Source organism: Toxotes jaculatrix, chromosome 18, assembly GCF_017976425.1.
Source record: "Toxotes jaculatrix isolate fToxJac2 chromosome 18, fToxJac2.pri, whole genome shotgun sequence".
Classification (NCBI taxonomy): Eukaryota; Metazoa; Chordata; class Actinopteri; family Toxotidae; genus Toxotes; species Toxotes jaculatrix.
Genome location: NC_054411.1, coordinates 12,037,078 through 12,059,964, shown reverse-complemented (window position 1 = coordinate 12,059,964; position 22,887 = coordinate 12,037,078). Strand labels below are relative to the sequence as shown.

Below are 22,887 nucleotides of genomic sequence, written 5' to 3'. Positions count from 1 at the left end.
TTCGTTACACCACTGAGAATGACAGGAATAATTAGAAAGAGGGAGACAATGACAAAAAAAAAAAAACAGCAACAAAAAGCATTAGACTTAGATTCAAACTCCACCATTACAGATAGTTTCAGCTGTCTCTGACAAAAAGCTCCTTGTGTTGCTCAGATGGAGTAATGTGATTTCATCTGAGAAAAACTGACCTTGAAATTTTCTTGGAAGACAGGCTTGTCAGTGTGCTTCGAGTAAGCAACAAGCGAAGGAATGGCACAGGAGTCACAGTGAAGCTGCATGTAAAAGCCACTGAATGCAGGGGTAAAAGGCTTGAGCTATCTGAGAGTTTCTTGTCAGTAAGGACAGGAAATGAAGCCAAAATGCCTTCAATGAAAATTACATGAATGTGTGATGCTCAGCTTTTTAATGGCAAGCTTAAGCAGTGAAAGTAAGTGGCAAAGGCATATTCAAAGTGCCACAGACCACTTAAAACTCTGTTTGACTGTGATTTTGATATAATGATCTGTTTGCCTAGAACTGTGCTAACTGTGTGGTGTGTGCCTGCTCCGTGATGACACAAGAACCCAACACAGTGAAGTCCTCACAGACACATTGGAGACAGAGGCGCTGTCAGTTATGTTTCTATCTCTCTCTGTAAGTGTGTGTGTGTTTAAACGCAGCTGGAGAGTAAAGCAAACACAGCCTGGTCTCCCCTGGTGGGAGCCAAACTCCCTGCTTCTGTTAACGTCACTGCATCATTAGACGTGTGTGTGCATGAAGGTAGATCAGGAGGTCACATGTTAAAATCTTTTGTGTATTTATGTGAACAAGGTGGCACCGTTAATTGCCTCTGTGCACGTCTCAGTGACTGCATATGTGCCTTCAGGACTGCTTACAATACTGTATATTTGTGTTTGCATTGCGGTGTGTGTGAACAGGTATTTTCAGTGTCACAGCTGTGTTTGTGCACTTTCGAAGGACAAAGCCATTTGATATCTCAGAAGCTGCTGCTGATCTGAGGTGATAGCAGTGATCACAGACCTTCCAACATAGGTAAGATAATACTAATAAGCACCAATGTGAACCAAATGTTAACCTTAGTTCTGTCTGTCTTTGGCTCTCTTCGTTACTTCTCCTCTCTCATTTGACCTGATTTGAAATAAAATCTGCTTTGAAGATTCTTGAACCCCATTAATCTTGGACTTCGTTCTAAACGATATACTGTAAACTTGCTAGCAGGCTGAACTGCCAAATAAGGAAGACCTTGCAACGAAGCATGATGTTTTTCAACTAACACTCTGTAAGATATGGGATGAATCCATGTGGTGCATTGAAACATGGTCAAACTGCCAGAAAGTCACATGAGGCTTTTACTCTGTTCTCCAGTCTAGCCTGTACTGTATGAGCACCACATGGACATTCTCTATGCCTCTCTGAGCATGACAGTAGATAAGCTGGACGGGTCAACAAGATGTAATACTGACTTTGGTCTTCAGCTGTTGAGGGAAACTGAGATTCATTACAGTATACACAGGAATTTTGTCAGACTGCTAATTAAACTAAATTGCTTTCCACGAGCTACAGAGAACAAATCTCCAAACTGTGATTACTGTCACAATCAGCCATCAAAGGCTGTACTTACACTAAAGGTATCCTGTGGAGTTTTTGACCTCTAGTGGTGCTATGGAGCAGTTTTTTTAATTAGTGGTGTCCCATTTTGTTTGACTCGTGTGTGCACAGGAGAAGAATCTCATGCACGCCAATGGTTTTACTCTGTTCCAGTGATCTACAGGTGGCACCAATTCCATGTCAAACACAGCAGTGCACCAGAAAGAAATAGAAGAAGAAGACTGCAAGCTTGTAAACATGAATGTAAACAATGCTGGGTTTAAAAGGTGTTTAAAAAATCTGTTTTACATATGTTTTACTATGGGGGAAATATATTGAACATGTTTGTTAAACCTTAAGAATACACAAACACCTTTTGCTGAGTGACACTAAGTGTAAACATAACTTTTGTTTGTCTACCACAAAATTTTACAGGGCACATTGTAGAACTGAAGAATGGCCACAATTCCACTAGCTTCATTAACACGAGAGATTCTCAGGAAAGGAGGCACACGTGTTATACAGCATTACTGACAGTCATTTTTATCTCAGCAAAATCAGTTCACTCTTTACTGTCCACTTGTCCACAGCCAAATCAGAGCTGTATTAAGTTACAGCTAATGCAAAACTAGATTTCCTATAGCCGCTGCTTCACATTAAAAGTACTAAACTGACAAACAGAACACGGGGTTGCTTTTACTGTGAAGCCGCCACAGGAAATGCATTGAATTTGTCACTGAGTTTGGTGCTAACCACAAATCCACAAGACAACAGTCATTTTCTGCATTGAATTTTTGTGAGTAATGGAAAAAGAAGGAGTATTTACTGTGAACTCAGCATGGTAACCAACAACTTTGATTGGCTGCACTGTAAACAGATACGCCAGTTGTCCTTTTGTTAAACTAGCAGTTCAACAAGTGTTTGCTATAGTATTAAACCACTTTTGCTGCAACCACGGTAACCACAGGTTGTTGATAAAACAACTAGAACTGAGAACTTTTGGCACAATTTAAAAATGTAGCCAGTTTAACATGCTGAGCTCTCACAGCTGAAGTCACTCACCCTCAAAAAAAGTTCTGCAGTTTACCACAGTAGCCTAAATAGGCTCTGCATGTAAAAATGTGCTTTGGACCAGCTGGCATAAGAGCATTTGCCCCTTAAATAGTCTCAAAGACCAAATCTCTTTCCTGGAGGTTTCTATTACAGTTGTCTAACACACTTTTCATTCCCTACAGAAACAAAAAACACTTTCTACTCAATGTACAAAAGAAAATCTTTCATCAGAGCCTAGTTGTTTTTAGCCATAGCACGGAGCCTGTTGATAACTCTGGGGCTGGCATCGGTGCAGGTTTCGCTCCACGTGTCCAACAGAAGGAAAAACAGCAAGGAGTAACTTAAAAGCCTAACAAAGACCTGCTGTGTTCGCTCTACCTCAGAGTGACCCTCGGTGCTTCCCAGCAGCACCGATGCTGTTGGCGTCATTAGCAGGAAACCTGCCTTAGCTGGTGAGTATAGAGCGGCCTGATAAAGCTGATAAGGATGGGGACTCCTGAGTATGTATCATCAGCTTCTGTTAGATTCTTCTACCCTTTAACACACAAGCTCTGTCAGTGAGGCTCCTCGTGGCGTTTTGTCACATGACGGAGACTTAATGGTAAAAATCGGTAGCACATTAACCCCAATACCTCTGTTCTTTGACACACAGAAATATTTATGAGAAAATGGTCCTCAGTAACACAGTTTCAGTGCTTTATGTGTTGCAGAGCACCATCTGACTTAACAGAGTTCCTGAAAAAATCCGAAGCCACAGCTAAGTGGCAGTTAGCTTATAATAACAGTTTTCATTCTGAAAGGCTTTTGAGTTCCTACCATGATCCCTCAAATTTCTCGCCGTCACCATTAAGGAGTTTTGTCCTACAAAATAAGGGTAGTTAAAATTGCTCTGCGTATGATTAAAGAGCAGTAAGTGTGGCCGCAACCTGGTGAAAAAGTGGAATGACAAATTCTATATATGCTTCAGGGTGAAATGCTTCATGTGGCCTTGTTATGAATTAGAGAAAATAAAAAGCACTTGTGGAAAAATTAATAAACCGGACAAACCAGCAGAAGCTCTGCAGTGGGATCAGGAAGGTGCTCTATAATTTTCAATACTTTCCATCCCTGGTGATTGAATTTAGCTTTACCTCCTCAACTGTCAAAACTTTTGTTACTGTGATTGGTTGGTGAGTGCCATGCAGGCCGGGCCCCATGCAGATCTGTAAAAAGAGGCCCGACTGTGCTCAGATTCACTCCTCCACTGCCTACCCCGACATTTTCACCCACCACAGAAATCTGCTCCTGTGGAATTTCCTCTCACTGGACCATTGAATGCTGTTCACATGCAGCTTAGAGATACAGAGAGAAAGAGAGGGAAGGAGATCAGTTGGACAGGAATCAATACAATCCAGATATCTGGTTCATCTTTGGGTCATTAAACTACTTAATGTATACTGTCTGCAATCGCTCATTAATATTAATATTAATATTTTTAATTAGCGACAAAAACACAAGGAGCTGTTTGCAAGAGAGAAGAGAGAACAGACCTCTTTCAAGAAGCAGCACAAAATGATGCTGTATGAAACTGTGTGTGCGCGTGTGTGTGTTCGTCCTGTTCGGCGGAAGGCCCAGTGGCTCGGTCAATGACCTGTGTGTTTGTGAGGCTGAGGTCACAGCTGAGGTCATCAGCCTCACGGGCAAGAAAATCCTGTCTTCTGTCTCTCTCAGCTTCACAGGCGTCATCAGCTAAAAGCCTGACACAGTGAATCACACTCGGTATCCAACGATGGTGACAAGGCAAATACGCTCACTGTTATGTGAAGAACTGGCTCTTCCTCCTATACTGTATGGATTATAGTGGCACATTGAGCTAATCAGTCCATCCAACAGTAAGGTTTGTCAATATATTGATCATAATATTGAATACCCCATAGTGTAAAAGATCCATGCTCAATGTAACATTAACTCACTACTACCAGTTAATTCTACCCAGTATGAGTCTTGACCCAGAGTTACTGTTACACTGGATCAAAACAACCATTGTGTTGGCTGATTTTACACCCATATCAAATTACGAGAGCTCTGAAAATTCAGCCATACAAAATATTGCCATAGAAGTTTTCTAGATACAAAATAAACAAGCTTTTTAAGTCCTATTTGACACTAAGGGTGTGGTCTGTGGTCTTTTGCATACGTAGTAAAAAGAGCAAGAGAAAATCCTGCCACTATAATGTGACTTTAATATCAGCCAACTAGAACTGAACACAGACAATGTAACCTACAAGTTACAAATAAGGGATAATGGTAAATGCTAAAATACAGTGTAACAGTAGGTCAAGAAGAGTCATTGAGTCTGTGAAGTGACTCAGTAAAACACTATACAACAAAGTCTATCAAAAGCTAAAGTGGAATTATTGATTTAAAATGGGCCATTTAAAATAACAGAAAAGTTTAATGACAAAGCTACTCAGTTACATTAGGGAGAGCACATGTGATTACTTACTTTCCAACCCTAATTCCTATCTCCTGGTGGGCTGTAAAAGGAGTCACCGCAGCTGAATCTGAGCCATGCAGTACTCACTGAGCCACACAGGGTCATACATCATGATGCATGGTGGTGACACAAAGGTATTACCACACACTCAGCCCAACCAGGGGCAACACACACCCCTGACAATCACAACAGTAGCCCATTATGCTGGTGTTACACATGAGTGAGGGATGTCTAAAAGCGTGACTTCGAGCCACATGGTTAAAGCACACAACTTCGCCCCGATGCCTCTCTTTTCTGAGTATCACTTATCTTTCTGCTCTGTTGCACTGGGTAAGCCAGCGGTTTAAAGACTAGAAGAAGGGCAGAGAGGGAGAGGCAATCAGAGAGATTCACCATACATACCACAAACAAACTGGTGTTGACAGAGGAGCAGCTCTGGACAAGTGTGGATGCGTTTCTAATGGCTATGTGTTTGTGAGAGACAGGAGACAGATAGACAGACGGGCTGGGGGAGACGTGTCGGCCTGTCAATCCCCACCCACCATCCTCACAGCCGCCATCAGCTAGGCCAAGGGGAGAGGGGCCGAGGATGGATGAGCTGCTGAGAGAGGAAAAGGGGAAGAACAGCCGGAGGACGAGGACATGGAGGAGGAGGAAGAGGAGTGGGAGGAGAGGGATGACAGGGGGAATCTGTGGGCCAGGGGCAGAGAGATGAAAAGGAAGAGGATAAGAAGGAACAGAGGGGGGAGGTGGGCCAGGTGTTCCCCTCACAGCTGTATAGGTCAGTTGCTGTTTCCTGGGTGCTCAGCATACAGTATACAAACAGATTCATGTGGCCTCTCTATGATGGAGGTTGCTCTAAACAGAGGCTGAATCTGTTCCACACTTTCCTCTGACTGCAGTTTCTCTCTTAGACACATGCGGCCACGTATGAGACTCAGATACATACATGACAACCATAACAAACACACACCCATGCATCTCAGCAAAAGTTAAAGAGCCATAAAAAGCAACACTGCAAGCACGATTTCCCTTTCAAAACAGCACATCTCACTACAGACGTCAACGAACCCCTCACACTCCCCATTTTTCCAGATCCGCTTGGTTCCAATCAAACATGTGGAAACTATCTATAGTGTCCTCATGGCAGGGTTAAAGAGTGCCTCGCTCCACAGAGTGACAAGAAGAAGAAAAGCAGTGGCGCAGCAGAGCGCAAGAGAGAAAGAAACTAACCTTCAAAGTCTGATATGATCCCTTCCAAGTGAGCGTTGACAGTGGAATCAGACATTTTGGGGAGCAAGTGTGTATGTGCGTGTGTGTATAATGCGAGAGAAGAGGGAGCAGGGTTCCCTTTCCCCAGCAAGGAAAAGTCTTCCTGAGGCGCAGTCCCGCTTTTAAACAAATCCCAAATTAGGAGCCCGTGCAAGTGAGAGGAGGGGAGGGAAAAAAAACACAAGAGTTGAGCAGCTCACTGATCCAAACCCTCTCCCTATCTCTCCTCTCTTTCTTAAAGCAGCAACTTATTTTTCTCTTCTCCTCCTTCTCAACTTCCAGAGCTTGGAATGAGCGAGCGATGACAACCCCCCACCCTCCCTCCTCTCTCCTCCCTCTCTCCCTTTAGCTCACTTGCACCCCCCCAAACCCCCCTCCTTCCTTCCATACCTCCCTCCCCTTCTGCAGCAGTCCTCTCTCAGACTGGCTCTTTTCTATGAAAGCTCTCATTTTTGACTGGGTCGGTCAAATTATACGTATGCTCACATTCAAACTCACTTCCTGTAGGCTCCATCACATGACTAACACACGAATGATGAAACTCACAGATAGCTCTGCCATACTGAGATTTTTTTCAAAGCCTCACTTTGTTGAATATGCCAACATCAGCATTCTATATGCACATAAATCAATACACACACTTATAGTCACACAGAAAACAAGAAAACAAGTATCCATTCAATCTTATCTTACAGTGGATGGAGTAAAAAGTTACAGATGACTGAAAAATAAATCCAGGGTTGAAACAGAATTATACTATGGACTAATATGGTCAGGACAGGCTCACGCAGGCAGTTAGTAGATCGTCTGACGTGCTCAGTCGCTCTGGAGGCACACATCAATAAATAAGAAGCCTAATGACTTAATGACCATGTGAATGAGCACCAGTGTGTGGGGGCGGAGGGGGAAGGGTGGACAGGGGCGTTGGTCAGTGTGTGTGTGTGTGTGTGTGTGTGTGTGTGTGCATGTGAGCTGGAGAGAGAGGTAAAAAGGATGTGGCAGTTGGGGGTTGTCTGTATCTGTACGTGTGTCTGTGTGTGTGTAATTGTCCAATGAATGCATGTCAAGAAGGTACTATGATTGCGTACATTTGAGCACATTCACAACTTGTCTGCTGCATTATCTTGGTAAAGCTGATTATTCACAAATACTTCTTTCATCTAAAACCATTCTGACCAGAAACTAACGTCTCAACTCTCAGTGTAAAGTCACTCTCACCCTCTCACCCTTTGTGAAAACTGGAATTACCCAGTGTGAAGTTGCCCTGGGGCAACTGAAGCATATTCAGACTATCAGCCACAGACCAGTGGAAAACCCACCGCAACTGGCCTCTGCACCAAAATGACTAGACAATAAGCAGTAGTGTGTGTGTAGGAGATTCTCTTCTCACAAGGCTCATGACTATTTCCAAACAGCAGAGATGTACTGCTACCAAAATGTCAACATATGAGGTGAAAATTAGAAGACACATGAAATAATAATGTGTTTGGATAGATGAAAGAAAGTAGAGAGATAGGGAAAATGATCTGAATTTAAGCTCTAATAAATTATCCAGGCTTTAAAGCGACAGAAAAATTCCTCAATAGCTGTTGTCCAATGTGTGATTTATCATGACGTGTTCGGGACTGAAACCTTGCATGTCTGGCAAGCTTACCGCCAATTTGTTGCTTACATTGGAATCAGAGTTTGCGTTTTCTGTTGATTTAGGCATGTTTACCGATCATAAACACAGATGTGCGCGAGTGCACAAACACACACTAGCCCACAGATTTCAAAACAAATAGGAGGCTTTGCTGTACCAAAACCCGCAATCTAAGATTAATCTTACACCACGTTTCCCCGCCACTGAACCGTGCAAAGTATGTAACCCTCAATATGGATGAGAACACTTTAATTATCAATTTATATTTCAGAGGTAACATGAAAACTGGACCTGTGCCTGGAATTTTTAAACATCAGAACAGGTGCCTCGGATAACAGAAATAAGTAAACATCATTTTGGGCATGACTGTTACTCTTTGAAGGTCGAGGCAGACGGCCGCCCACCATGAGCCAGGTTCTGTTCAAGGATTCTACCTGTTGAAAGGGAGTTTTTCCTTGCCACCACTGTCAAGTGCTTGTTCTTGGAGGAAATGTTGGGTCTCTGTTAATAATATTATAAAGAGTCTAGTCCTGCTCTATATTGTGAATTTTCCTTGGGGATGAATAAAGTATCTCTCTATCTATATGAAAAGTGCTTTCTGTTTTGACTTGGTGCTATATAAATAAAAATGACTTGTCCCCTCATTTGAGAATATCACGGTGTAGGGTGAATGCATATAAGAACATAGCTAAGATGTGTTTACTTGAGCTGTGAACCCCCCAACATCTGACACTGTGTTACTTCCTCCAGCAGAGGTCAGCGTTGCACCTATAAATAAAACCTGTCGCTATGGGCAACCGTGTTAGTGGGTGCAATGTCACTCCAGTACAGTAATGTGATATGGAAACAGATAAAGATGGAGACATGGGGAGAATCCTACTCTGGACACACCCTCATCCCACATGGTGTGTTCTGCCCAGCACAAGTGTGTCAGATTCCTCCACTCCCTGGCACACACTCATACTCTGACACACACACACGCACACACACACATACACACACACACACTGAGCTGGATGTGTGCACACACACAAACAGCAACAAATATGCGCACAGTAGATGCATGCAAAAATATGCACATGCACATGCACTCAGCAAAAGCACCCAACGATTTCACTGAAACACACACACGCACCCACACAGAAAATAGCACTTCCTTCCACTGCATATCCTCGCAAGCCCCAGCAAGCCCAGACAGCACTAATCCAATCTGCTGTAACAACTGTCACACTGGGAGAGGACTAGAATGTTTTTTTTTGCCCTGATCTGTAAAGAACTTCACTCACATCATAAGAACCATGCACTCACATTCAGTATATGCAATGTAACTGTCGTCTGTCAAATGCAAATGATAAATCTGTTGTTAGTGTCTGTTAGTGTATTGTACTGTATTTGAATAGGCAGCTGCCGGTGTTATGTTGCACTGCAGCGTACAGATGAAGAGAGAAAGAGACAGCCGCCCCACACAGACCACCACCACTCTAATGTGGGTCCTGCCCTCCTAAGACCTGAAAAATGAGAGGAGCAGAGAGGGAGGAGAGGAGGATAACTTCTATAAACGGATGCCAGACCAGCGTGGCAGTTGCTAGGGCAATGCCAGGGCAACAACAGGTTGCGAATGTCAGGGGTCGATCACAACACGCACAATCATGTGCACGCACACTCACACAGACACACAAAAAAAGACACGGCTCGGCGCCAGTCTGCCCCCTCCCCTACAGTTCAGGCCTTTGCCAGTGGACAGACATCCTGAGATCTCTGCAATCTGAGATGCAGCTCCAGGAAATGTTTCAGTGGTATCCAAACCCAAACTGGGCAATGTGATGATGGATACACCTGAACTGTTTTATTCATAACTATTAAATTTTTATAAATGCAATTGCAACATAAATAATAATGTAACAGTTGGTTAACCATGGCTGATTTACCACTGAAACCACAACCCAAGAATGTCCTTGAAGATTTCAATTGATACAAAGTTCTTATAGAAAACTGTATGCCACTGTGAAGAGGTTCAGCAATTTAGCAACTGCAGCGTACAGATGATCATTAGATCTGCTGAAAATAGTGTGTCCCAGGAAATCACAGTTTTGTATTGTAAATGATGACCAGTGTTCCATACCAGGTCACATCAGGTTTAAACAGTCATTGTTATTTAAAGATTATCAGTACCAGCTACAGAGGAAACCCCAGCTTCCTGCTGAGTTCATCCTCAAACAACAAACGCCTTGTTGGCCGCAACGCTGGCAACTTAACCATGAGTCAGGCTGCATCAAACAAGCCATCTGGAAGAGGTAAAATCTGTGTGTGTTGTGTGCTGGCAAGTGCGTGCTATGCTTGTATTGGCTGTGTGTGTTCATTTGTTCACGTGTATATTTTGGATGTGACTAGCTAGTGACTGGAGTTCTGTTGACATGGCAGCCCCCATAATTAGCAGGTTTACCTGGGTCAGAGCTTCAGAGGGGAGATATGAACAAGACAAGAAGGAGAGGGGTAAGGTGAAAAAAGAAGATGCACCACATTCTTTGTGAAGTGACACTGAACCCCCAGAGCACTAACAGAAACAAGGAAGCAGGAAACTTTCTCTCTGCTGTGTGCCAGAGAAAAAGAAAGAAACAGAGACACACAGAAAGAGAGCAGCGTTAACATGACTAATGGAATCAGCAGCGCTGGTGGTGTAAACATCATCTGAAAAGTGCCTGACTTTCACTGCAGTACAGTGCTGTACTTTCAGCTAAATGTGCAACTGTACAGCAAAAGAAGGCTCTGCAGTGAGATTCTCTGAAGGTCCAACATGTTAAGAGATGTTTGCAAAACAAAAGAAAAGTGAACACTTGCACAGCTGAACGCAATGAAGGTATGAGTACACACAGCCCCGATGTAAGAGAAAGTATTGTTTGATGAGTTGTGAATGTGAAAGACTTGGTGCCGAAGGTCAGACAGTTTCATAACATTACAGACGCAAACACACACACACACACACACACACACACACATGAAACCCCCTCATGTGGCCCCAGAGCACACATGGTGAAGTAGCTGTATTGACAGCAGCTGCCCTTTACCAAATGTTCAACAGCAGCACCCAGCCAGGCTCTACTAACTTTAATCGAATACAGCACCTGTTGGAAATATGGCTCCACTGCACTGCACTGCACGCACGCACACACGCACGCGCACACACACACACACACACACACACACACACACACACACACACACACACACACACACACACACACACACACACACACACACACAGAGGCAATGCCCCCTCAACAGCTTTTGCTCAGTGGTTTGCTTTGCAGCGAGTGCCGTCTGTATGTGTGAGTGTACAGTATGTCTGCACACATGCTGCTGCCTTCATGTGTGTGTGTTCCCTCATGCATGGGGAATGGCTTGGTAAATAGAGAGAGCAGCTGTCCTCCATCAGAGATGACTCTCAATAGGCCTCTCTCTGTGTCTCTCTCTTCATCCCGCCTCCACCTTCTGCTCCATCTCTCCACCGGGTAACAACACTGTTTAGTACGTCAACAAGCCAGCATTGTGATCACTATCCTTGTTGCTCCCCGTGCACATGCATATTGTTCCGCTCGGCACATTGCTATGGCAACTCACCCCACAACACCAATGGTGTTTCACCAGGAAGGAACACGGCCGCAATTTCCTTCAATAAAATTTCTCTCCTTAACCTTTAAACAGCGTGATGTTGGAAACAAGTAAGCTGTGACAAAGGTGATAACACAAGAAACAGCAAAACAACACTTGTTGCCTTGTGTGAGCCTTCACAGCTGAGAGTTTTAACAAAAAAATTATATTGAATTACTCAACTCAGGATCTCCACCTTGTGGAGGAAGAGCGTATTACATATCAAACAGACAACTTTCTGCACAATCTCAAAATGACATTTTTCACTGAATCTATTAAAAGGTTGGTTGGAGGTGGTAATCGGCTAAGCAACCTGAGGCTACTCTATAAGTCATGAGCTTGACATTTCACTCCAATCTGACTGTGACTGTGTCACACAGACTTTCAACAAACATCATCAGCTGACCTCACTGTGACTGGAATGAATGGGACACGTCAGCCCCCTTTATGCTCCATTCACAGTCTCTGTGTGACCGTTGAGAGCATCATTGCTGTTGATTCATGCGGGAAGAAAACACAGGAAACAAAGAGAGTCTTGCAAATCACCATCATCACACCAGAGTGGGAGGAACACGAGTGAGAAGTGAATAAAATTGATTTGGCCAAGGTAGATGACAAACCAACAACACACTATAAAGAAAGAAGTGATTCAGTAAACATTCACACAAAACAGAAACTTATGCAAAGTATGTCCTGCTGAAGTTAATACAACTCCCAGGAGAAAGCACCTGGAGACACACAGACACAGACACACAGACACAGACACACAGACACAGACACAGACACACACACAGACACACACACACACACACACACACACACACACACACACACACACACACACACACAAGCCATGTAGGTGCTATAAGCTATACTAGGTCACAAACACAAGCAACCACATATTCACACACACACAATGACATGCACATGCTGCTGCAACCACTTCACCATTTCCTGCCCAACTTTTCCCCAAGTTTTTTTTTTACAACACACACTAACACTTATAAAAATACCATTAAGAAGCAGACAGCATCGCCTCACTGATGACTTTAGCATAATGTAGGACACACACGCTCACACACAGACAAACTCTTATCAGTTCAATATGCATGCTGTTCACAGCATCCAACAGGGAAAATAGTGTCAGTGGCACAGTTTGGAAAAAGCTAGGATTTTTATTTGCAAAGTCAGCCTTACTTTGCCAGAGGACCGGGGCCGGGCTTACTCTGTCCTGTTAGCTAAAGGAGGGACTGACTGATGGCCGAAGCAGGATCAGAGCCACAAGGGACAAGAGTAGTACTGTTCAAACAGAGCTCTTTCCTGTTTTCACACCAAAGAAGAACAAGAGAATGCAGACAGAGAAGAAAAAAGAGAGAGAGAAATGTTTAAGAAATAAGTGCTATTTCTGTGTCAGTTCACCACAGAATCAAACTTCAGAAGGTTTTTTTTCCTACAATAAATGTCCCTATTTTTTCATGCAGCAAACTTTAAAATGAAAATGAGGTAAGACAGGCAGAGAGAGAGACAGGAGTGGAAAAGAGATGGTGACTGAATAACAACCTGTAAAGACAAAAACATTGAAAGGGAAACAATGGGACAGAAGGGGTGGAGATGGTGGGCACAAACAGAGACAGAAAAACCTGCAAACACAACAAGCAGAGACCAGATAAAGACAGATAAACCAAAACAGGTCCGCTAAGCTGCTATACAAACCCTGCAGAGCTCCCAGCTCCAGCTCCAAACCCCAAAGAAAACATGCAGTCAGCAAACAGGACAGAATGAGAGAGTGGAAAATACCATAGAGGGGAAAATAGAGGCAGGCTCTTACAGAAAAGACACTCGATCACAGTAAAATTGCTGATTGAAGAACCTTAAACGACACTTTGTTTTCCATTCAGGAGAGAAGCTTGTCCTCATCTGGGCTGAGAGTTTCCGGAGAGTTTTTCTTACCTGAGAATTTGTCTCCCTCCATAACCAGATCACTCCCTCCACAGCCACATGTAGTGTCTGCTCTTTGACTCCACTCTCCCTCTCCCCTCTCTCTCACACACTCTCTCTCTCTGTCTTTTTTTGGACTTCCCTTTCTCTCGTCCCTCTCTCCCTCTCCCTCTGTTCCTCTTCCTCCTCTTCTTACTCTCTCTTTCCTTTTGGGCTCTCTGTTCTCCCTCCCTCCCTCTCCCCAGTTTGATTCCTTCAGTGTGTCTTGCTAATGAATTCAGAATTACGACATCCCCATGTGCTGATCATATGTTGCATTCGCCGTTCTCTTTCGCTCTCTCTCTCTCTTTCCCTCTCTTTCTTCAGATCAGTCCAAAAGACTGAAGCAGCATTGTATCTTGAAAATAGAAACCATTAGCTCCACCATGTGACACGGACAGACTAAAATAACCTGCTGGACTTGCAAACTCTTCTGCCAGCTTACTTAGAATGTGGCTTGAGTTTGTGCACTGTGGCCTTGATTCATTCAATACCAACTGATATTTGTGGTGTGAAAGACATTCCCTTAACTATGCCGAGACTTCTTTATGATGAATTGGATACAGCTCTGCCTTTGTAAACGTGTGAAAGGATGACAGCCTGTTGAAATCGTACTGACATGCAAAAACAATACAGGACGGAAGCAAGGGAGGAACTTTATCAAAACACACTTCACAAAAATGCTTTCAGGGGGCCTGTCATTAATGCAGGAGAGACAGTGCTTGTGCCTGTGTTCCTGGTGAGGAAAAAGGGATTTAAAGAGAGAGCACTAGAGAGAGACTGAGAGAGAGAGAGAGAGAGAGAGAGAGAGAGAGAGAGAGAGAGAGAGAGAGAGAGAACTAGAGAGTGTTATGAAGATTAGTGAAACCCCAGCCCTCACTCTAAACCATGCTTGGTCTAGAGCAGTCTCTGCGTTCAGGAAACTCAGATGACCTCTGACCCCTGGCACGTCCCTCACACTGCGCCAGGGGTCAGAGGTCACATGGCAAGCGTCTGAGCCCTGATAGAGAGATCAAACACACTCAGACATGTCAGTCTGCTGTCTTGCGCAACACACACCGCCCCAGTGATCTCGTGTTTTGCACACTGACCTGTGTTTGTGTATTCATGTTAGAATTTAGTGCATATTATATGTGTTCTTGTTTTTCATATATATATATATATATATATATATATATATATATATATATATATATATATATATATATATATATATATATATATATATATATATATATGTCTCTAGTTCTATCTTCATTCATTCTTAAATTAAAGCCAGCTGATGCATCGGGTGATGAAATAAGGAAAATGTGCACTTTGGCGGCCCCCAATGGCCAAAATATGGAACTCTGATTGGCTGCAAAGTGGTATACCAACTTTAAGAGTACAAAGCTTACATATGAAGCAGGAGGTGTAGGGAAGGATCAACATTCAGCTTGACAGCTAATCTAAACACAGACAATGGCAGTTTGTGATACTTCATGCTAAGTAGTAAAGATGATCCACTTCCTCCTCTTTAAATACTTTGCTTTCGATTTAAACCTATAACAGTGGTCTTCTCTAGTTCTTCTTTTTGATCTCTTATGATAAGTTGACCACAATTTAAAGATAATTAAATGACACATCAAAAACAGAAGCCAAATGAAGTAAATATATCTCACTGAGTCCCTGAGTTAATGTCATTTCATCTTTGTTCGAACAAATAAAAACAAACAAAAGAAGAGGGAATCATATCACCTTGTAGATGTGCGCTCCTCAAATGTACAACACTAACTGTGTGAGTGTGTGTGTCTGTGTGTGCACGTGTGCATGCTTGTATCCAATGCAGTAGGATTTGCAGACACACAGATGGGAATTAACCACACACAAATTAACAATAGGCACAGTGTTGGATAGACCTGTGCATGAGCTGAGGTTACATTAAAGCATCATCATCCCAAACACCTGCCTGCCGGCTCGTAAATCTGCCCTGTTGGCAGATGTTTTGTGTGGGGCATCTCCCTCCAAATGCCAGTGTGTACACGTGCACCACACACACAGACACACACAGGCACACACACACACACAGACATGCCCTGTGGCGACTGCATCAACATCAGGGAGGTCTGCTGACAAGCAGGGCCTTATCCGCAGCCCTAAGCACTTCCCCCAAGACCTGTGAGTGTATGCCCTTACGCATATCTGCATCTGTGTGTGTCGGCATGCTTGTGCGTGTACATGTATATGTACATGAACGTGTAGCTTCACAAGTCTTGCCTGTTTGTGTGTCGCTCTGGTTCACAGATAGTAAAACACAATGGCTCAAGAGCCCAAGATACTTGGGCTCTGACAGAAGTGAAGCCAAAACAAAATTATACACACACATACAGTAGAAAGCACAAAAGTGGAAGAAAGTGGAAGCACAAAGCCTTTGAATGAGCTCAACAAATAAATCAACCTGTAAGTCGGCGTCTGAGAGTGTGCAGGGACAGATTTGTACCTTAAAGTGCAGAGCAAGTTTTGGGAGGATATTTCTGATTTGTGTCACTTAAAAATGTTGCTCTTATAATTTTCTCCAGATGTATTGGGAGATTGAAAAGATGTTTCACTTTGCTTTCAATTTTAGCTTGCACAGAAAGCTAGATCCTCAAAAACTGAGAATGAACATGTCCTCAAGTCACTGATTACACTCATGTTGCTGTCAGAATGTGTTTGCTGTCTAGTGGCCTGTCAGCTGTCTGTGGAATGAATACACATCCTGGGGCCCGTTTCACAAAAGTGATTTGCAAGCACTAATTATACACAAATGGTGCCAGTGTCCCCTTTCACAAGTGATTGTAATCTGCAAATTGGAGATAAATTTGCGAGTTTTGGTTAACGATGTCCAAGTGAACACAAACGGAAATGATCTCTCCTGCTGCCTGTCACAGCTCGCAAGTTGGTGAAACAGGTCATTGCACAACATGCAGCCCCTCTCATGGTGAGCTTTTGCCTTTACATACAGTCTGTAATCTGTGTATGCAAAAACTGAGTGTCTGTGTTGTGTGTGTGTTATTGTGTGCGTGCCTCAGTCCCCCCTCCTTTCTCTCTCCTCTCTTTGTGCTGATGCTGCAGACAGTGTTGGCTCTTCCCACTGGTATAAGATGCTTCAGTGGTGAGCCTCAGCCACAACTGCCTGTTTGCCAATACAGTGTATGAGTTACATGCACTCTCTCGCAAACACAAACAGGCTTGCATGTGCATGCACAAACACAAACACAGATGTGCACGTGTCCAGCTACATGTTTGTTTGTTTGTTTGTTTTTTAATGTATGTTTTGAAATTGCACATTTAGAAAAATCTGATGGGAAACATCAGAAAAATGTGATTTTGGTGGTGTCACACTTGTTTTCACTTCTTGTTTTGTCTCTGGTAGTATATAGTTAGAAGCAGCATCGGTGCACATCACCGCTATGCTTCTGGTAAAGCGTCTGCTTTAGCAGAAGCAATCTTAATCTTGTTAAGTCTCCTTCATATTATTTTCCTAGCATTAGGACATCTTTCTTTTGATGACTTGTGGGGAACTTTCACATTACACATTCACATAGACAACAACATGTGCACAAAGACACTAACCTCTGATCTTCACTGTAAGCGATTTTCTGTCCCCCTGTCTCCAAAAGCGGCTTTATCACTGCATCTGTTTATCTGCTGTTTACCTGCAATCAGTTGTTATCTGGACAGGAAACAGCACCTGCTCTGCCCTCAGTGTTACCTCACGACTCTGCTGAAGGTCAGTGACTGACTTACATAATGCTTTACATGGATAGTGAGCCCTTAAAACAGAAGCTTGAAAAGGTAGTGTATGCCCAAAGTTGGATGGGTGACAGATAAACAGACATGAATCAGTGGATGGACAGTCTTTTCAGATTGATGTACTAAATGTATATATATATGTATGCATGTTGGTAAGCATGTGCTGTATGGATGAATGTACAGATAGATGAAAATGCCAGCGGTGGAGTCTACTTACTGGGACTTGTGATGCCAGATCCCTCTCTTTCTGTTCTTCTGGCTCGAGCACTGGATGATCTCGCTGTAAATGGGAACAGGGACAAAGGAACAAATGAGTAAAATCTCCTGTAACATCAAGAGAAACGGCTCTGCAATCAGCACGTACCACCGCACGTAATCTAATCAGGGTTCAGTGCACTTTGAGTTTGGAAAACCAAAAGGTCTGCATCCTCATTCATGCTCATCTAACAGTGTCAGCAGCTGAATCTGACATGACGCTGGCCGGTTTAGGAATCAGAAGAATGCCGCTTCCTCTTGGCTAATGGTCTTGGTGTTCTCCATGACACTGGTGGAATGCTACAGATAAATCCTCAATGACCAACTCTGGCAAGTGTGTGTGTGTGTGTGTTCAGTTCTGCTGAATCACCAGCCATTACATGGAGGGATGGGAGGGGGGCTCAATCACTCGTCTGTTGTTCAGACGAGTGATTCATCTCCATCAGAAAAATGGTGATGTCTACTTTCTGTAAAGTATATGACTAAAGGGTACGTGTGACAGTATGCCGCAATGTTTTAAAGCAAGACTCACATGAGTAAAAGTATGAAATAAGAGTAAAAGATATGAATGGAAATGAGCTCTTATATTTAACTGTGCTACTCTTTTGCTAGCAGCATGGATCTAGTAGTTGTTGTTGTTGCTGTTCCACAGCGAATCATTCGAAACTGATGCATGACTGTCGCATGTTTCAAATTTGGCATGTTGATTTACGCCGGATGCCCTTCCTGACGCAACCTTCTACACAGGGAGAACATGCAAACTCCGCACAGAAGCAAACATTAACATGTTAACATGTTGGTGAACATGGTAATCATTATACCTACATAATAATAAGCACAATGTGAATGTGAAGTAGATAAAAAATATACCTACTGCCATAGACTTCTACTTGACTGATGCACAATGTATTTATCAAAAACAGTGCTTAATAGTTTGATAAAGTGCAGTAAATTGTTAAAATAGCAGTGAAGTGTTTAGCTCAGCTGATCCTATAAGAGGTGATGGCAGTGCAACCAGATGCTACAACTTTATAAGATCAACCACAAACTCTTTCCCTCATTTCCCTCATTCCTCTCCCGCATCGACCCAGTCAAAGCTATTCTGGTGAGGTAAGTTCGTCCGGTGGCTGATGAGTCAGTCTCCCCATCCTGTTTTTAAGTTCTTAGAAATACTTCCTGCCGCAAATCAGCGTACAACATGACATTCATTTTCTGTCAATAATACCAGCGAAGATAGTGGTTTTCCGTCTGTGTTGTCACTGGTTTTAACACAAAGACAGCTGGTCTAAGGGAGAGGGAGAGAATGCGTTTGACTGGAACATATGAGTAAAACTTCTGTAATCCGTGTATTTGTGTGTGAGCGAGAGAGACAGAGGGGGGGGGGAGTTGAAGTTGTTCCTTTTCTCAGAGAGTAATGTAAATGAAAGACAGTGCTGTAAGGGACGATAAAATGTGCAGCATTTGCTTTGCTTCTGCTTTTCTGTTGAAACTCCTTTACTATTTGGGCATACCCTCTCGTCTCTGTCTAGAGATTAAACTAGTAAAGCCCAGATTTCACTGTGCTTGAGAGCAATAACTGGCAGCAGGAGAATAGCATGAGCTAATGGTGCCTAAAGGTACAGCATATGTTTCGTCCAAATATTATGATGAGAACTCTAGAAAAAAAACTTGTCAAAGCCCTGAAACAGAAAACATATCTGTGTCAAACTGAAGCTTAAGTTAAGTTAAATCAATCTCACCTCAACCTTCATCACCATCAATCGCCCTCTGTAGTTACTGTGGTTCTGACTCCAAACTTCAGAATGAATAGAAACAGTTTTACAGTAAATATTAATCAAAGGTTAATGTAAATGTCAGTAGCAGAGTTGTTTCTGGCTCCACTGATGATTCAGAGAGGAAGTTTTGACTCATGTTTTAGATGTTTTAAATCACCAACTGGGTGTTCAGACTGCCAGAGATAAAGTGAAAGAGTCAAACCATTTTCTTGCTTTAAGTGCAAATCATTAATCTAAACATGAGCACTGTGATAACCCCATCGGCCTGTTATGTGAGTGTGTGTACATAGCTACGCGTGTTTCAGAGCTTTAAGTGTATGGAAAATGACAGAACAAATAAGAGCCAGCCAAGTCTACCAAGCCTCGCAGCCAAAAAGCATGTCTGTGCTTATTTACTCTCCTAGCTGGGAATAGAGCTTAAGAGAGGTGAGCTGAACACACACACACTCTCTCTCTCTGACACATTCACACACACACACACAACCGTACACACCCTTGCAACACAAAGTGGTTCAATCAGACCAGGGAAAGTTTACCATTGCAACAAAGTAACGTGCCACAAGAGTTGTAACAACACCACAAAGCTGAGTTGATAAGATGATACGTGGCATTGAAGTGAAATGAATTTAATATTGACAGTAGCTGTGCGGTTTAAAGTGAGGCCAAACTACTGACACACACACACACACACACACACAAAGCAAATATGCATTAACCAATCACAATGAGCTGGGATTCAAACTAAAGGAGTGACACCTACAAAGTTAAACTGTACGGCACAAAGGAGTGTGTGTGTATGTCTGTGTGTTTATGTGCAAAGGCTGTGGCTGTACTCACCTGCTCAGTCTTGTATGGGGCCACATACACACACACACACACACACACACACATATAGCAGTATCACTGTTTCAACAGGTTTCATAAAAATCTCCGGCACCATGATCCATGTTTTTTTTTCTTTCCCTTTGAGGAGATTTGTAATCCCCTGAGGTCATATTTGCCTTATGACACTGTTATGTACAACAGAGGTCACTGCACACACATGATACATGAAAAGAATGAAAGCAGTGTTTATGCTAATGGAAAAAATCCTCGTGCTACAAGTCATATTGCAGACCAGACTAAATGCATGGCTGACCATGTATTTGCCATAGGCCTCAACTGATTGATGTCAATTGCAGCTCTTGGTGAAGCTGTGTGCACGCGTTTGTGCAAGTGTATGTGTAACATGACCGGTCAAGTGCACGGCTATGCCTGGACAAATATGTCAACTGATTAGTTAATGGTCTCAGGTGTCTAGAGATGGTAAACAAAGGGGGAAAAGGTGCAGCACTTTAACGTACTTGAAAGACAAGAGCAGTTTCACACACTCGCACATAAATGACACATAACACATTCAAGGGTTGAGTGATTTACAAAACATACTCTATAATGCATGCTCTGTCTCTTTCGAACCACACAACTACCTGAGATTTTTGTGTTTGCAAAAGGAGGCTATGTCGTTCGTATTTGATCAGGAGGGCAGGGACTATCCTTCTTTTTTTCCTCTCTCTTTCCCCCAGTATGCCCAGTGTAATATTAAGCATGAGATTTTTAATTGGATTCAAGACAATAAATTTGGGGAAAAAATAAATTTCTCAACATATTTTCCTAATTTATATCTTATAATACACACAACAAAGATATCTACTCTTTTTATATCAGAACCTTTCTCTTTTCTCTTGTAAAGTGTTGTGAGACAGACTGGCCAATATTTTCAATATTGTTTTTACAGGCCGGATAAGGCATTTACCTGGCTGCATTCTGAATTTGTAAGGGCCACACTTAACACACATACACTTACACATCCCTGCAAAGTCAAATGCACATGTGGTCACACATACAGTTGAGGAAAGACATTAGCCATGACCCTGAACTGCACTCCTCCCAAATGAATAGCCCTTGTTCTGGCGCCAAAGGTATAAACCGGCAACACCTTTTCCTACCTCAGTACTTTCAACATGCGTCTATTCCTCACTCACCACCTTCATTGAAAACCGACACCGGTTTGCCAAACACACAGCCACCTTTCTGTGCTCTGCACACTGAAAACACAAGCCCAAATCATATCATATAAAAAGTGTTTTAGCAGGACAGGATATCATGGCAGTCTATAAAACAATGCTGGTGTGGCAGATAAGGATCAGCCTTCCTTCTTGTGAGGCTGTTAAAACCCACAGAGTCAGTTAAATAGTCCATAGAGCTTTATGGGTTGAAACCACCCCCAGGAAACATGTAGTTATTGTATGTCACAGGTGAACAACTGAGTGAGTGAGCAGCTGTATGTATGTGCATGTTCAGAAATGTGAGAAAGATAAGGAGAGAGATAGAGAGAGATCACGCTAACCCAGGGTTTAAGGGGTTTGGCATCTGCATGCTCAAAGGGAGAATGTAAGTGTAGACAACTAAACATACAATGCCAGTCCATCTTAACACTGACGCACTAAGCAGCACAGTGTTTCCAGTGCATGTGCTTGCATGAAAACGCTGACCTAACAAAAATATTAAATCTAAATTGCTGTGATACTGTTTCTGAATTACCAGGCATAAAGACTCTGGTCAAACTGAAATTGAAAGTGAAGTATGCCATTATTGATTGAGTTCAGCCAACGCAGACAATGTTGATTCAACTCCATCATAGTTACAATGTTATGAAGAGTCATTGTCTTGAATCTTTGCTATAAATGAGATTATCTTGCTACCTCCACTCCACTAAGCTCCTTGAACAGATATGAATCACTAACACTTAAACTGGGTGCATGTTGCAATAAAATATTTATTCATGTCATGACAGGACAAGGCTGTTCCAGTGGAACTGCTGTCTCCTGCATGGGCTTTGTATCTGTGGCTTCAAGAGGTGAACACTTGCATATTAAAGATTAGTTCTATTAGCTAATCTTAAAGATTAGTGGTAGAATCCCAGTAATCACGTCTATAGGTTGGTCAAATGATGGTGCAATGAACCTGAATTTAAGGTTGCTTGTAAGTCTGAAGGATTTTAATTAATCCAGCTATTTGGAACGGTGAAATAAACAGTTGAGTGCCTGTCTATGCACTTTATCATTCTAATACCCTCGTCTAGATGTCAACGCACGTGTTCTACCACACATCAGAACATCTCTGAGCCTGCTATTATCTTTTTACAGGCTCCCTCCTGGCCTCAGGCCTACAGTACAGGCAGTCTGTTGTATCAGTTGACACCCCCAGCAGCAGCAGCAGCAGCAACCAGCGTCACAGAGCTGCATTCTTGCCTGCAGATAATAAACACAGAGCGGAGTGGACACTTCAGAGCAGGCTCCACACGGCTGAGAGGGGAGGACCATACACAGCAGAGACAAGACACTGACTGTCATGGACAAGTCTCCAGCAACTGGGAAAACTCCACA

The 22,887-nt window shown here is 42.9% G+C and overlaps 1 protein-coding gene across 4 annotated transcripts in view; it reads right to left on the bottom strand.

Moving 5' to 3' along the window:
• LOC121197892 (septin-9-like) overlaps nucleotides 1-22,887 on the bottom strand; it is a 65,116-nt gene that overhangs the window by 39,296 nt on the left and 2,933 nt on the right. The window contains exons 1-2 of one of the 4 annotated variants that reach the window (XM_041061647.1): nucleotides 13,632-13,719; nucleotides 12,879-13,001 (exon numbers count right to left, since the gene is read on the bottom strand). Coding sequence is in view for 3 of the 4 variants with exons in the window: in XM_041061643.1 (XP_040917577.1) it covers nucleotides 17,650-17,712 (63 nt within the window). In the remaining variant the exon portion in view is untranslated. Of the gene's footprint in view, nucleotides 1-6,352; nucleotides 6,630-12,878; nucleotides 13,002-13,631; nucleotides 13,781-17,649; nucleotides 17,713-22,887 lie in introns of those variants that run through there. The other 3 variants (XM_041061643.1, XM_041061646.1, XM_041061645.1) reach the window with 3 other exon arrangements.